Genomic DNA, 14,601 nt, shown 5'->3' with positions numbered 1-14,601 from the left:
AAAATTCTAGTGAAACATGAAAAAGAGAACGCTTATAAGTTAGGCAGCACTCAAGAATGCCTCCCCTGATTTTATTCAATCATTGCACATATATAATAAATAAATTAGAAAATAATATTCTTATATATCTCATCAATACAACCTTTCGTTCGAGAACGAAATGCATAACTCAAAAATGAACATCGTTAAAATTTGTGTTCGATAAATAAAAATGACTCGGCATATCGAAACTAGCACACAAACTCGCTGGGTCACGGAATTTCTCCCCGGAACGTGACAACGCCGCACTTCGACTCGGAAATTCAACCTTTCCTGGAATCTCGGGGTTTGTACTATTCTCTTGGTATTATCTAAAAATTTTATTGCCAGAGCGCTGCGTAATGTCCATTTAACGAAGAAGGCAGTGGCCCCCCGGCTGTGAATAGTCTAGTACCTGTGGCATCGTAGCAGTGCGTGTATATGGCTGGATACTGTCTCATCGTCTGTATGTGTTCATTAAATTCTTCATCGGGAAACTAAAATAGGAAATTTTCTCTTATATAACTGCCTTAGCATCGAAATATTTTTACTTACGACTGTACTTTGGCTGGCTTTCAAGATGACACTCCTGGAAGAATTTATACAAGAATCGAGGTATTTTCCAGCTCTAATATCGTAAAATAAGAGCATTCCAACACCGGTTCCTATTGTGAGTATATCTCCGTGAAATCCAGCCGATCTTATCCCGCATCCCGTATATCTTGAAGAAACTTTTTTCACAGACTGAAAAATATCATGGGGATTCAAAATTATGACATTCATGACATTCAAAAAATTATATGTAAAAAAACAGAAAATCAATAAAAAAAAAACCTATTAAAAATGCCTTTAGATGTCTATTAAACAATAAAATCCGTTGGAATAAAAAAACCCTGAAAAATAAGAAAACGAGTCATCGGTAATTTTCAATCGTGAATGGCCAGACGAATGTTACGCCCATGGCTGTATCGAGCTAACTTCACCCCCTGTCAATCGGGGATAGTCGTATAACGTGAAGTTAGCCGAAGTCCACATTATTCTATGGTTTCATCTAATGACTTTTGAATGTTGCCCATTTTCGTAATTTTTTTAAAATAATTCCCTTCCACGTGAATGAACGAACATTTCCGAATTTCCAACAAATCTTTCCGTCAAATAATTTAACAGCCGCTTTGTGGAATGATAAATATGTACCTGCAGAGTTCTAGAGTCTAGAAGAAGAGTGTAGGATCTGCATCCAACGGCATACAAACCAGCCCCTCCCTTCTGCACAGCCAAGCACACATTTTCTTGCGTTGAAGGTAATTTTCTCGATATCTTTTGCCTAAAAGTTGGAGCGTCCCATATATGTATATAACCATTCAGACTTAGAGCTGCCAATTCGCTGAAAATCTTATTGTAAGAGATGGCTCTGATCTGAAAATACAAGAGGAAAGTTGGATTTTCTGATAACAAGCGCCATTTAGCTCCTTCAAATACCTTCTGTGAATTTTTGCATGGTTTTGTTGAAGTCGCAGATATACTACAATGCACCGGAATGTCCATTCTACGGTCTGCTAGACCTGGCGTTATCCTCCACAAAGCAAGCTTAGTGTCTTTTGAACCTGATACTAGAAACTCATCATCAACCCAAGCCATATCATAAACCTGTTAATGACAAAAATTATGACAAACCCAAAAAGACTTGGAAGTCTAAAACATTAGACTCTTTGATAGACTTACGTAATCCTTATGTGCACTTTCTCCCACACATACAGGATCTAATGTAGGAAGCTTATAAACTGCAACATCACACGAATTTCTAGAAACAGTAGCGAGTAAAGTGTGGGATGGATTGATCTCCACAGTGTAGATACCAATTGGTTGACTATCAGTTCTAAGGGGGTCCCTAGAGCTAAGAAGCGAGGGTATGTGATCTAATTTGTGAGTTGTGACATCATATACCATGAGCTAAAAGTGTTTAACGAATTAAGTTTGTAATGCCAAATTTTTGAGCACCTTTACTCACTCTGTTGCATTTAGTTCCAAAAACTATTTGTCTATCAGATAACCACTGGGAACAAAACACCTTATTTACATTTCCTAAACTAAGAGGGGTTTCTCTAAACATTTCATGTGATAAAATGTGCCTGGACCCATACTCCCTATTGATGGAATAAAACTTTCTATTTATTTCACGGCTTTTCACATAGTCCACAAAGTTAAATGAAGTATTTAGGAGTTCACTTTCACACATAACGAGCTCATCCTCACTATCACTGTTCTCATAGAGTATGAAATCATCTGGTTTATCTGTTTTTCTGACATGTTCCTTGCTGCAATGAAAATGAAAGTTCAGGAGTCAACAAAAAAAAATTGCATTTGTTTTTACCGTTGCGCCTTAGCTTTTCTCTCCTCCAAACGATTTTTGTATGAACAAGAGGACGTTCTTCCATATACTGGACGCATTATTGTTTTAGACATTATGTTTTGTTGTATAATTCTGACTACTTGAAATGAAAAAAACCTAAAATTAATATCACTGTGCAATTTGTATAGTAGTATCAGATTAGAACTCTTCTTTTTAGGACACCATGTAGGAGTTATAGTTGGAAAATTTGTTTAAAAAACATTTTTGTCTTAATTATTTAGGAAAATAATACAAATTCCACTAAAGTGAGCGATTTCACCTAAAAAAGTCAACATAAAAATATAAATATGTCAACTTAATGACCTACTCTTAAGACCAAAGAGTAGTTTAGCTTCTTCTCTGTAATATAATAGAATGAGAAGAAAAATATGAAATTGTGCATGCATATAGGTAGAAGAGTTAATTGAATAGTAGCGGGGAATCAATAAAAAAAATAAAGATAGTAATTTTTCTTCAACATGTCTACGTCGGCTATGACCATTCAGACGACAAAATAAAGAATAATAAATGTGATTCTGTGATATAACCAAAGAGTTGCAATTCTATGATTTAACCTAACCTAACCTAGAAACCTAGTAGAAAATAAATAAAATGGTATTTGTGTTGCTTTGATTGAGTACGAATGAAACATAAAAATGTCGAATTTCAAAAAACTTAATACGAAAATTTATCAGAAGATAGATAGTGTAACCGAAGATACAATTTACTGGAAAAAATTAGGGGTGAGTGAATTTTACCTAATCAAGTTTTATAGTTGCTATGGCCAATTTATCTTTTAGACTCCAGTGCTAGTGAAGGAATTCGGACAAATAGATTACGTGAACTTTTCCCCAATAGAACCCTACCACTTTGCTGTAACATGCTCAGTTCGAGTTCAGATTTACAATCCCATTACAAAATTAGTTGTCAAAAATTTATCGAGATTCAGAGAAGCTGCCTATGGAGCCACTTTTAAATCAGATGGTAAGATTATATGTGCAGGTGGGGAAGAAGGTGTTGTTAAACTATTTGATGTAGCATCGAAAAGTCTTCTGAGGTAAGAATATTTAATCACTTAGATGAACATGTATGTGTATAACAATCAATCATTATTTTAGGTTATTCAAGGGTCATACAGCAGCAGTCCATAGGAATTTTTTCGTTGAAGACAAACCCCAAATCTTATCTTGTTCAGATGATAAAACTGTTAAATTGTGGGATATCCCAACAGAAACAGAGATTATGTCCTTCTCCGAACACGTTGATTATATTCGTGCAGGTGCAGTTAATCCAGCATTACCCAACATCTTCATTTCTGGAGGCTATGATGATAAAATAAATATGTATGATTTACGGACAAAAGAAATTGCATTGTCTCTAGACCATGGGGCACCTGTGGAAGCCCTTCTGTTCTTACCTTCCGGAGGTATATTTATCTCTGCCGGTGGTAACGACATCAAAGTGTGGGACTCTTTCGCTGGTGGAAGATGTTTAGGGACCATATCGGAACATCATAAAACTGTGACTTGCCTCACCATGGCATCTGATAATAAGAGAATACTTTCTGGAAGTTTAGATCGACACGTTAAAGTGTACGATTTGAATTTTAAAGTGGTGCACACTTTAGATTTCCCCAATAGTATTTTAAGTATTGGAGTGTCTAAAAATGATGATACTTTAGTTGCGGGGTTTGTCGATGGTATAGTTTCCATCCATAGGAGAAAAGAGGAGAAAGTTGAGGAGAAAATTGATCATAAGACAAACAAAAACTTCAATCAGTTGAATACGCAGATCGATTCTTTCGTCCCAGAGGAAAAACTGGAAAAAGAAGCTAAATACGACAAATATCTAAGGAAATTTCAATTTTCAAAAGCTTTGGATAGCGTTTTCGTGAAATACGTCACAGGAAAAACACCGGAAAAAACAGTGGCCGTCTTGGAGGAACTGATTAAAAGAAAGGCGTTGAGGAAAGTATTACAAGGGAGGGACGAGGACTTCATAAAGAGATTCCTCCAATTCTCAATAAGAGAAATCACAGACGATAGGTTTTCCAGTGTTGTAAGGGAGGCTTTCGAGATTTTCCTCGAAGAATTCGAAGACGACATACCGAATTGGTCGCTCGAAAACAGCAGACTTCTGGCGCATTTCAAGGATCTGTGCGGACAGATATTGGAGATGGACGAAACGATGGTGCAGATAGACGCCTTTTTAAATTTGTTATGTTCGGCCGCTGTTCAACCTTGTGGATCGGCGGTGAGCGACAGCCTGCAGTTATTGCCTAGCCAAGAAGCACAGAAAGACCTCATTCTGGATATTAATTGAATGTTGTGAATATATTGAATAAATTGTTGTCATTTTTTACATGTTGTTCATTTTCTTAACCACAATTATCTTCAAACTCGATTTGAATCTTATTGTTCGATGGGTGTACATTTTACCCGTAAACTTCCAATGGGCTCCCTTGGTGGACGCCCTGTATATATGGATATACATAAAATGTCCATTTTACGTGAAAATTCAATAGTAATATCAGCAGTAGGAGCTGGGATTGTTTTGACAGTCTGGCAAAGATGTTTTTCTTTTGACGTCTGTCATCTGTCATAATTAGATAGATAATTTGACTCTTGTGTAAAAAATCGTCGTACCAGGGGTGTGTTCATAAACTTACTCCGAGAGTAGAGTATGAGTATGGTCATGCTCAGAGAGCATACTCTGTGGAACTAAAAGTACGTTTGTGAACGCTTCGGGTAATCAGAGCTTACTCAGAGCTTGCTCAGAGTAAGTTTGTGAACGCAACCCAGCAGCGATAAGAAAGCGAAGCGAGTTATAAATACTTTATTTACACGATCAATTAAATACTTTTAATAAAATACCTCGATTGTAACTACAATTAACATCTGTTATGCCCTTAATCATTGCTGTTTAGTAGTACGGTCTTCTGGGATTATTCTGCAAAAAACGATTTTTTATAAAGTCCACTTTAACTTAGAAGTAAAAAAAAAATCAGGAATTCGATGGCTCACCAATGGGTTCGGTCTGAACCTATAGGCCAACATCATACGTTTCCTGTACGACTCGTATTCGTCGTCGTCGTCGTTGAAGTCCTCGGAGTTCATGCCCAATCCCTGATTGAGATCCCGCGATACGGCCCTGAAAAAACGTGCTCAATTCCACATCCCAAAAATCGCGCCCGCCCAAAAACTCACTTGTTCACGGGTTCCACGATACCCTTGCCCTCCGATCCCAGACCGGTACCTTCGGTCCAACCCAACTTTTGCAACATCTTAAAACCGATGTTGTCCTCTTTGATCTTGAACTCTTTGTAATCGGAGAAATTCAACTGTTTGCCGTCCTTGCCCGCGCTGGATTTCTCCATGAAACGCTTGAACTCCTCCGGCGGCAGGAAATCCCCTATGTGGTGTTTCCCCTCCGCCTGCCTGGTGAGTTCGGCGGCCCACAGTTGCGTCGCCATCATTTCCTTGAAATGAAGAAAAATATGCAAATTGGCAACACGCGATTTGACGAGGTGAACATTTCTCGCGGAAGGATGTTCTTTCGTTTGTCGCGGGGCTTGAAAAATAGTTGAGTGGAAGGCCAGGAGATTCACCTTTTGCATAAATCCACCTTTGAGGGTCGAAAAACCGTAATAAAATCGATTTCATAAATACTGAGGCCAGAAACTGTTCGATAGAGTCGAATCGATACTACCCAACCCTGTCTGTGATCGGTGTCACACTGACAATCAAAGAAACCAGAGAACAGTGAGAAACGTCTACGGGAATATATTCTGTGGTCGTGAACTTTTGTAGATTTGTGTTTGGCAAATGTCAAAAACCACGATTTTGTTTTGGATTTTGCTTTCATTAGGAAGGCCAGTTAAACCAGAGATTCGTTGGTTTAAAACGTATTTGGTACATAATAGATCGCATATGCCTAAGAAAACCTAGGAAATGTCCCATCATAACCTAAATATTCCACACGAACGTTGTCAGATCGTGCATAAACTCCCCCAATCACTAACCTTCTCTCTGATCTTATGTTCCCACGTGCCACCGTCCGTATCTTCGTCCGAATCGTAGTCGTACTTCTTTTTACCGGCTAATCTCAACCTATCCGCCTCCTCCCTCTTCCTCACCATATCCTGATACAAGAGATTGATCTTATAGTGATCCTCGGCCTTCTTCCATTGCTCGTCCGTCAGGTTGAGAGAGCCGAACGTCTGTTTCGCGTACTGCAACAGACCCGGATCCGTCCTGGTGATTTTAGATAACATAACTTGACCTGAAGATGTTCGGTTTCAATACACGGAGAAACGTCGGATAAAGACGACGGATAAATACCTGGCTGTTGGTTCGACGGCAGCGGTAGGTTGGGCGTCACGACCGAAACAGGCGGAAGGACGATGGGATCCTTCGCATCCTGCACCTTTTCGCCCCATCTGCTCCTTTTCCGCCTCCTCTGGGAATTCTCAAAGTCCTGAAAAATGGGCAGGTTTCGATTTGAAACGTAGGAAAAACTCCACCAGTCGACATTCATAACAAAGAGTAACATTTTGACTTTCGATGAACGAGGTCAGAAATGATTGCTTTCATCCACATAATTCTATGGCTTTCATCAAAGAACTTTATTTAACCTCTGTGAAATATAAACTTTGACACTTGTCAAGCAGTTATTCTGTGACAAGATAAAAGCTACATCTATGATTATTGCTAGTTTTGAATTCTATGTCCCAAGAACACAAAAGGCGACAAGAGGTTAGATCACAAAGGGAGCCAACTTACTTTCCTATCTTCCTCCTCGCAGGCCACTTCCGGTTCGTACGCGTCTTCCGGCTTGTACTCCGTCCTGTTCGAACACTCCTCCATCATCTCCTTCTTGAACTGTTCGATCAGTTGCTGATACTGCTTGTAAGCGGCGGAGTCCTTGTGAAATAGGAACCTATGGAGAATGGAAAGAAACCGCAAGTGAGTTTTTGGGGGTCGTAGTCAAGGGAGGGCGATACCTAACGGCTCTTTAGATTCGTATCGAACACTGTCAACGTCATTTCGTCGAGATTCCGAACGAATCACGCTTCTACGAGTCAATAAAGCGACACTATGGGATATAATACAGTTGGCTCAATGTTTAACTTTACTCTAATTCAATATACTAGATGTTGTGTAATTCAGTGAGGAATTAAATTGGTTGTTAATGCTTAGCACAGGGAAAAATTTATTTCACTTGATTCCCTTGATCAACTGAGAAACCGGCCTTATTTCTATGATAAATTGGACCACAGAGCTGATAATGATCTGATTGCAATGAATTCTATGCAGCCAACAAAGGAGGAATGACGTTGACATTGCGGCCTATTTCTTTCAACTTATAGCTATTGGTAGGATTAAATTTCCATTGTCCCTGCATACCACAGACTGGGATCTTGCTTTTTACGCTGTTGCACCACGTCCTGTACGCTAGGTCCGCACTGCGCCACCATACGGGCCAGAGACGCCATCGCTTCATAATCGGCAGTACCTGGGGGAAACACTTCACAACACGTCACTAACCGCCCTACAGTAGACGGAGATGACCCAAAATCGGACGTTTAAAGAAAAAAACAGTTTTGGACTAGTATACATAGTGAATATTTGGGGCCATCTCCATTATTGTACAAAAGAAGAAAAACCGCCAACATTGCCAAGGAATTTATGCTGAAATAATTTGAAATGGGAGAATTTCCAAGAGGCCAAAATAATATCCAACAAAAATAACACAAAAACTTGAAACTATTCCTCAAGTACAGAATAATAATAAAAATTAACAAAAGAGAAATAAATAGATAAAAAGAGACAATAAATAGTTCATCTGTCGAGGAAAACAGCTTCAAATTTTATCTGGACACGAACTAACCAAAGAATTTCGACGATAAAAACGCCACTAACAATATAAATATTTACCTGCATGCATATCTGGGTGATTAGAGGCACCGATCACATTCATCAGTGGCGGCGGAGGGGGCGGTATGTTCATCGGCGGCATCTGACTCATTTGGGGCGGAGCCTGTCCCATAAACACAGGGGGCGGGGTTTGCAGTTGCACAGTGGGCGTGTTCAAGGCGATGATGGGCGGGGGGCAGCTTATATTAACCTGCTGCATCGGGTTCAAGGTCAAATTCGGAGGAGGAAGGATCGGCTGAGCCATAAGGGCCGGAATAGCGTTCGGTTGCAGAGCAACAGAAATGACCGGCGCGAAAGAATTCTGAGGCAAATTTTGCATCTGGTTCGGCTGGGGGACCGACTGGATGGCCTGGAGGACAATACTCTGAGAATTCGATAGATTCCTGGCGTTCTGTTGTGCCTGCACGATAGAAACGCAGTTGGGAGGCGGAGGAGGAGGCAGACTCATGGGCGTGTCGCTCAAACTAGGAGGAGGGACGGACTTATTGGGTGGAGGTATATTCTTCAAGAACTCAGCGTCCGATAACATTTTATCACTAGGAGTGGGTATAGCCATCAGATCTAGTGGTTTCGGATTGGGGATTTCGTTGAGTTGCAAAGAGGTCGGAGTTGGGATATTCTGAACTTGCAGCGGTGCAGGCTGAGGTATATTAAGCGCGTTTATCGGATCCGGCTGCGGTATATTTTGTAACTGAATGGGGTTCGGAGGAGGAATGTTAGCCAACTCAACTTTCTGAAGGCATCCCGTTTGATTCATTCGAAGCTGATTCTGAACCATCGCGTTATTCAAGTCAATACCCTGCAAACTCAACGGATCCGGAGAAGGTACTATGTGTGGGGGAAGTTGAGATAATGTGGGGACACCACTCAACATCGATTGCGTTACCATCATGTGCATGTCATGTTGAGTAGGAACCGTTGTGTTCATCCGAGGTTCCACAGGTTCCGTCTTAGGAATAACAGGTACACTTTCCTCTTTAACCTCAACAGGAACATCCTGTGGCTCTGATTTCACTTCGGGGGAAGATTTAGATGGTACGTTGCAATCGAAATTCTGATGACTGACGGAATTTTTGAAACATGTATTGATTGTGATTTTTTGCTGTTCAAAGGATGGATTTTTGTCAGGTAACCTATTTATGGGCTTTGAACGGTCCTTCGAGGAACCACTCTGCCTCTGACCCCACTTTGAGAGTTTATTTCCACGATCATCACTGAAATCATGACACATTTTCAAATCTAATTATTTACTATTAAATTTTGTCCTTACCTGTATTCTTTGCACTTAAATAACTTCGATTTTGTGTCAACTTTCTTTTCCTTCAAACTCTTGAAGGTGTTGAGGAAAGAACCGTCATTATTGAACACATTCAAAGACTTTTTGTCTGCCTCGATGCTAAAAGAAATCAGTTGTTTAGTTCCATTCATTCAAAATTGTACGATTATGGCAAACACAAGGAACGTTTAAGCACCAGTTCCTAAATCTTAACGTACAAGTATTAAAAGTGACAACTAACTCATTAGCATGCTATTATTCATTTGTTCTTAGAAATGCTGCAGAAACCGACTCATTACTATTATCATATATGAAAAAATAGAGCACCTTTCTTTAGAAGTATCGTCTTGAGCATTAGTTTCCAAATTTTTTTTTTTGGCTTCCAACTTTTCCAATATTTCTTTCTTTTTCTGTTCTATTATTTTCTCTTGGTGTGACATTTGAGCAAATCGGTCGTTTCTAGACATTTTCTGCAATTGTAAAGCTTCTTTTTTGGACATTTTTAAAAATTATTGAATTGAATTGATTTATAAATTTTTTGGTGACTGAAACAGCTGAGGATGTTTTGACTTTTGACATTATTTGGCATCGTTGCCTAACTTCAATCAAACTCGGAAAAAAACAGGGGTGGCCAACTTTATGAGACTCAAGATCTACTATTTATTGACAAAATTCTCCAAGATCTAAAGCTGCATTCACAATCAATTCGCGGGCCGAAGTGCACTTCGGCACGAAATTTAGCATTCGCAATAATCTTGGAACCAAATACTCTAATGAATCAAAAATGTAACTGATCAAAACATAAGCATCAGCATCATCCATAGCCGGCACGAAATTCCTTGCCGAAGTGATAGTTTGCAACTTGCAAGAAATTTTGTCTTGAATTTCATTGTGAATGGTAACGGAGAACGCCATCTGCTAAGCTTCCGTGCCGAAGTGCACTTCGGCCCGTGAATTGATTGTGAATGTAGCTTTACTGATTTCGATATTTTACATGAAAGAGTACATGATGGGGTGTTAATAGAGGCGTCTGGCTATTCCTCGTATTAATTACAATCACTCACTGGACCTATAGCCGCGAGTTATAAAAGTATAAATACTACTGAATATTAGATAACAGCGGCATCCATGCATTTTGTAGAACACAGAGCAGTAAAAAAGTTATATTTATATTTGTTATTCATTTTTCAATTATAAATATGAATTTCTTGAAAAATTATTTCCGGAAAGGTGCTGTGAATTCGACTTCATTCATGTTTGTTTCTATTGCATGTACAGAAATAAGTCCAGCTGAGAGTCTGGCGCTATAGAAGAAGAAAAATGAAACTAGAAAATTTTAGCACATGTGTAGTTTCCTTCATAGACAAACTATGGTTTCCCTTCACAAATCATAATAAATCATGTTTACGTACTATTATTTATAGTATTAGTGGTTTTTATTTTTTGGTGATTGCAAATTTTTGGTAATACGATGTGTTTTATTATGATAATTTAATTTTAATTAGTTGATAATCATTTTGCTGGGTCCACTACCAATATTTTGAATCTAGTTGTCTGTTGTGATGTTTTTCAGTCATTTTTCTTCATTGACAGTTTACATATAGATGTAAAATTATAGTTATTTCTTGTTAGAATAACTAATGTGTGTAGTATATCATTTCCTAACTTATCAAAAATGGTTTTCACATAATTTTGGTGAGCGCAAGTAAACCATAAGTGATTTCATTCATATCCGCTTGAGTTTGTATTATTGATGATTTTGTTTCTGCAGAATTGATAGATATGGCTTCAGCAGAATCTATGCACAACTGGGACCCTCATAATGAGAAAGGTCCTAAAGAGCCTCCGCTTCTTCCATCAGCTTCGATTAGAATCAAGAAGTAAGAATTCTCCGATCAGCTATATATTCCTATTCACATAATTTCCAAGCAGTTACTATTTCTCATATTTTTCAGGGATTTGATGTCATTATATAAAGATCCTCCACCAGGAATATTTGCAACTGCAAGCGAATCTGATATACGAAATGTGCATGCACTTATAATCGGACCTATGGATACTCCGTATGAGGGAGGAATGTTTTATTTTTTTCTAAGGTGTCCTTATGATTTTCCCATAAAACCACCCAAAGTTAGGTTCTTAACAACCGATGCTGGTAAAGTTAGGTTTAATCCAAATATGTATGCCTGTGGAAAAGTATGCCTTAGCATTATCGGGTAATGTCCTAGCTTATCTAGTCTTCAAATTCGGTCAATATTATTATTGATGTTTTTCTTTAGTACATGGGTAGGACCTGGCTGGACTCCAGCTCAACAACTATCATCTTTGTTGATTTCAATACAGAGCCTTTTTAATGATAAACCTATTACAAACGAACCTGGATATGAAAAAGTGAGTATTTTTCAACAATATCAAAGGAAGTAGAAATGTTGGTTGAAAATAAGTTAAATGTGGGAAGGATTGTTCTCAAAAAATACTGGAGAATCGATTTTAATCATAGAATATAGAAATTCAGTGACATCGAAATAATGATAAAAGCACAGAAGGTTTAAAACAGGGATGTAAAAATCAGGCCCACAGAGTATAGTATAATTAATCTGACGAACACAGATGACACTAACGGATAAGTGACATTGGGCATAGACATGGGCGTCACATTCAACAGGGTATGGACATGGGCGGTACATTCGATGGGGCATAAACGATTGGAAGTGAGAATTGCATGTAGTTCCTGCATCTTTCAAGTTTTTTTTTCCCGATTTTAATGGTTTTTAGCGGTTTTTTTCTGCAAGGAAAGGAAACGGAGAGATAGCTTGAAGTTCAGGGATGATTCTATGGTATATTTTATAACTGAACGGAATTCTTGTAGATGTTCAGACCGGACGAATCAGCGGAGTATTCCGAAATGATCACTCACGAGACAATAAGAGTGGCAGTAATAGGGATGGTTGAAAATCAATGTCACCTGACCATTCCTCCGGAATTTGTTCCGATCATAGAGAGAACTTTTTTGCAGTATTTCGACGTGTACGTCGAAACCTGCACTAAAAAGATGTACTTAGATGGAAGAAAATATAAGGTGATTGCTGCCCTGATCTTAGCGCAGTTTTTTCAATAGTTTTATCCCCAGGATCCATTGAACAAAAGTTCGAACGTCGTCTTCAAGTATAAGAAGATGCTGGCAAAACTGCACGAAATAAAGGAAAAACTGGTGAAGAAGCACAAAAGTTTGAAACAGCCCTCGAGCGACGGAGACGGGTCCGACTACAAAGAAGACACGGACGAAGAACGAATTGATGAAACCAACGGTAAAAAGATGAGGATTGTATGATATGCTTGCTTAGATTTGTGGATATAAATTTAGAATCTTTTGTATTGTAATTTGTAGTTGAATGAAATTAATGGTGTCTGATTTTTTAGTGTACCTTATTTCACTTTTTGCTTAGCTTGCATTGCATGATTATGGAGTGGTCACCTTCAGATTGCATGACGAAGAGTATTGACTTGTTGACTTCTTTCTCCCAATGTGATTTAAATTTTTCTTGAGACTGATTCTGGAATTTTTGTTCACGATAGGAGAAAAATAGGGAGTGTAGCAGTTTCGAATGAACGGATTATTGGAAAAGGACGAGCTGGACTTGGGGATTTTAGATGTCGACCAAGGGTTGACGTAGTTATACTTATCGCCGAGAGGTTATTGCGGCAAACTTACAATTTCCACCGAATTAAGTCACTCAAGCTACCTTAATTTTTCATTTAGGTTGCGTTCACAAACTTACTCAGAGCAAGCTCTGAGTAAGCTCTGATTACCCGAAGCGTTCACAAACGTACTTTTAGTTCCTCAGAGTATGCTCTTTGAGCATGACCATACTCATACTCTACTCTAAGAGTAAGTTTATGAACACACCCTTAGATGTTTTCAGTCGTCAGTTGCCCTGACAGCTGTAAACGTCAAACTGCTGTCATATTTACTGTTAGGTTAGTTGACAGTTTGGTTTTGGCGAAATGTACTGGAATTTTGTAAGATTGCATACCATTTCCTCTCGCGGAAAGCACGTTAAGTTTATTTAGTTTTTAGATTGTTCAAATAAAAAATTACCCGATATCATCTGTAGGATGTGTGGAATTAGTTGAAAATGAAGGAGAATTATCGAATATATATCCCGGTGTTTTTAGATCGGAGTCGTGTGCCTCATTTTTGTTCGGAGTGATTTTTAGATCGTTAATCTTGTTTAGTATATTCTTTGATTAGTTATGTATCTATCGATTCATTGATTCCTCTCTGCTCATCGAAAATCTCTTGTCCTCTGGTTAATTTTTCTCGATTTCATCAATTTTTAGCCTTTTTATGGACCAATATCGGGAAGAAACTATTGTTTTTCCCCTCTTTACACACATTCATTTCATTGCTTCAACCTTGATCTTACAACTTTTCGAATAACAGCTACTGGTTAAACCAGTTCCTGCCTTCTCCGAATCGTCAAAAATCCTATTTTAAGCTACATCCGATGGCGTACCGTATCAGTGCTTCCAATTTTTTTTATGGGGGTCACGAAAACAAGAGATACTCTGCTTCCAAGTTGATCACTCCGTCTTACTTCTTCTCACTCTTTTCAGCATTTTCCTCGTTCTGTTCACAGTTCATGAGTTTGTTGACAGTCCTGAAGACGTTGAAGATGAAGATATGGATAGTTATTTGGAAGAATACAGCGAGGAGTCTTCCGATGATAGTTGAGAGAAAAAAACAGTTTCAATGAATTAATTTTAGTTTTCTTTCAAGCACGTTCAGATGATCATAAACTGGTCAAAATTTCGTTGAATCTGAACGAAATTTTTATTTTCTAAGTAATAATATGCAAAAAATTTATATATATACCTCAGTTGTGTTCACGTATTTTATAGGTAAAAATATTGACTGAATTTGTATTCCTTATATTATCTACCATTTTCATAATATAATTAATCACAAAAACAGTGTTTTC

At 38.4% G+C, this 14,601-nt stretch overlaps 4 protein-coding genes across 5 annotated transcripts; 2 read left to right on the top strand and 2 right to left on the bottom strand.

Annotated features, from left to right (window-relative positions):
• Positions 1 to 29: 29 nt before the first annotated feature.
• LOC123314819 (DDB1- and CUL4-associated factor 12) lies at positions 30 to 2,710 on the bottom strand. Its single transcript, XM_044900187.1, has 7 exons — positions 2,390 to 2,710; positions 2,027 to 2,333; positions 1,741 to 1,968; positions 1,498 to 1,665; positions 1,213 to 1,434; positions 574 to 762; positions 30 to 515 (listed from the first exon to the last, which is right to left on the bottom strand). The coding sequence occupies exons 1-7, from the start codon at positions 2,479 to 2,481 to the stop codon at positions 360 to 362; spliced, it is 1,362 nt and encodes a 453-aa protein (XP_044756122.1). The 5' UTR covers positions 2,482 to 2,710; the 3' UTR covers positions 30 to 359.
• A 266-nt stretch (positions 2,711 to 2,976) lies between these two features.
• Positions 2,977 to 4,768, top strand: LOC123314922 (U3 small nucleolar RNA-associated protein 15 homolog). Its single transcript, XM_044900382.1, has 3 exons — positions 2,977 to 3,150; positions 3,208 to 3,464; positions 3,526 to 4,768. The coding sequence occupies exons 1-3, from the start codon at positions 3,064 to 3,066 to the stop codon at positions 4,727 to 4,729; spliced, it is 1,548 nt and encodes a 515-aa protein (XP_044756317.1). The 5' UTR covers positions 2,977 to 3,063; the 3' UTR covers positions 4,730 to 4,768.
• Positions 4,769 to 5,227: 459 nt separating this feature from the next.
• Positions 5,228 to 10,187, bottom strand: LOC123315263 (arginine-glutamic acid dipeptide repeats protein-like). Its single transcript, XM_044900896.1, has 10 exons — positions 9,947 to 10,187; positions 9,614 to 9,739; positions 8,344 to 9,557; positions 7,813 to 7,933; positions 7,189 to 7,345; positions 6,748 to 6,883; positions 6,429 to 6,688; positions 5,614 to 5,885; positions 5,431 to 5,557; positions 5,228 to 5,356 (listed from the first exon to the last, which is right to left on the bottom strand). Exons 1-10 carry the CDS (start codon positions 10,117 to 10,119, stop codon positions 5,330 to 5,332), a joined length of 2,613 nt encoding a protein of 870 aa, XP_044756831.1. The 5' UTR covers positions 10,120 to 10,187; the 3' UTR covers positions 5,228 to 5,329.
• A 758-nt stretch (positions 10,188 to 10,945) lies between these two features.
• LOC123315286 (ubiquitin-conjugating enzyme E2 Z-like) lies at positions 10,946 to 14,591 on the top strand. 2 transcript variants are annotated; one of them, XM_044900933.1, is made up of 7 exons: positions 10,946 to 11,082; positions 11,391 to 11,499; positions 11,575 to 11,835; positions 11,899 to 12,010; positions 12,489 to 12,698; positions 12,750 to 12,927; positions 14,260 to 14,591. In XM_044900933.1, exons 2-7 carry the CDS (start codon positions 11,402 to 11,404, stop codon positions 14,352 to 14,354), a joined length of 954 nt encoding a protein of 317 aa, XP_044756868.1. In that variant the 5' UTR covers positions 10,946 to 11,082; positions 11,391 to 11,401; the 3' UTR covers positions 14,355 to 14,591. The 2 variants fall into 2 exon arrangements, with proteins under 2 accessions (XP_044756868.1, XP_044756867.1); XM_044900932.1 differs by lacking the exon at positions 10,946 to 11,082 and adding an exon at positions 11,157 to 11,314.
• Positions 14,592 to 14,601: the final 10 nt, after the last annotated feature.

This window comes from Coccinella septempunctata, chromosome 6, assembly GCF_907165205.1.
Source record: "Coccinella septempunctata chromosome 6, icCocSept1.1, whole genome shotgun sequence".
Taxonomy (NCBI): Eukaryota; Metazoa; Arthropoda; class Insecta; order Coleoptera; family Coccinellidae; genus Coccinella; species Coccinella septempunctata.
This window is presented reverse-complemented; position numbering and strand designations above follow the sequence as displayed.

Coding starts and splice junctions, on each gene's coding strand:
- LOC123314819 (XM_044900187.1), bottom strand. CDS start 2,481: ATGTCTAAAACAATAATGCGTCCAGTATATGGAAGAACGTCCTCTTGT. Junction 1,969..2,026: donor TTGGAACTAAATGCAACAGA/GTGAGTAAAGGT, acceptor AAACACTTTTAG/CTCATGGTATATGATGTCAC. Junction 516..573: donor AAGCCAGCCAAAGTACAGTC/GTAAGTAAAAAT, acceptor TTCCTATTTTAG/TTTCCCGATGAAGAATTTAA.
- LOC123314922 (XM_044900382.1), top strand. CDS start 3,064: ATGTCGAATTTCAAAAAACTTAATACGAAAATTTATCAGAAGATAGAT. Junction 3,151..3,207: donor TTTACTGGAAAAAATTAGGG/GTGAGTGAATTT, acceptor TTTATCTTTTAG/ACTCCAGTGCTAGTGAAGGA. Junction 3,465..3,525: donor GCATCGAAAAGTCTTCTGAG/GTAAGAATATTT, acceptor TCATTATTTTAG/GTTATTCAAGGGTCATACAG.
- LOC123315263 (XM_044900896.1), bottom strand. CDS start 10,119: ATGTCCAAAAAAGAAGCTTTACAATTGCAGAAAATGTCTAGAAACGAC. Junction 9,558..9,613: donor TTTAAGTGCAAAGAATACAG/GTAAGGACAAAA, acceptor TCATGATTTCAG/TGATGATCGTGGAAATAAAC. Junction 5,558..5,613: donor ATCGTGGAACCCGTGAACAA/GTGAGTTTTTGG, acceptor ACGTTTTTTCAG/GGCCGTATCGCGGGATCTCA.
- LOC123315286 (XM_044900932.1), top strand. CDS start 11,260: ATGTGTGTAGTATATCATTTCCTAACTTATCAAAAATGGTTTTCACAT. Junction 11,315..11,390: donor ATGGTTTTCACATAATTTTG/GTGAGCGCAAGT, acceptor TTGTTTCTGCAG/AATTGATAGATATGGCTTCA. Junction 12,011..12,488: donor ACGAACCTGGATATGAAAAA/GTGAGTATTTTT, acceptor GAATTCTTGTAG/ATGTTCAGACCGGACGAATC.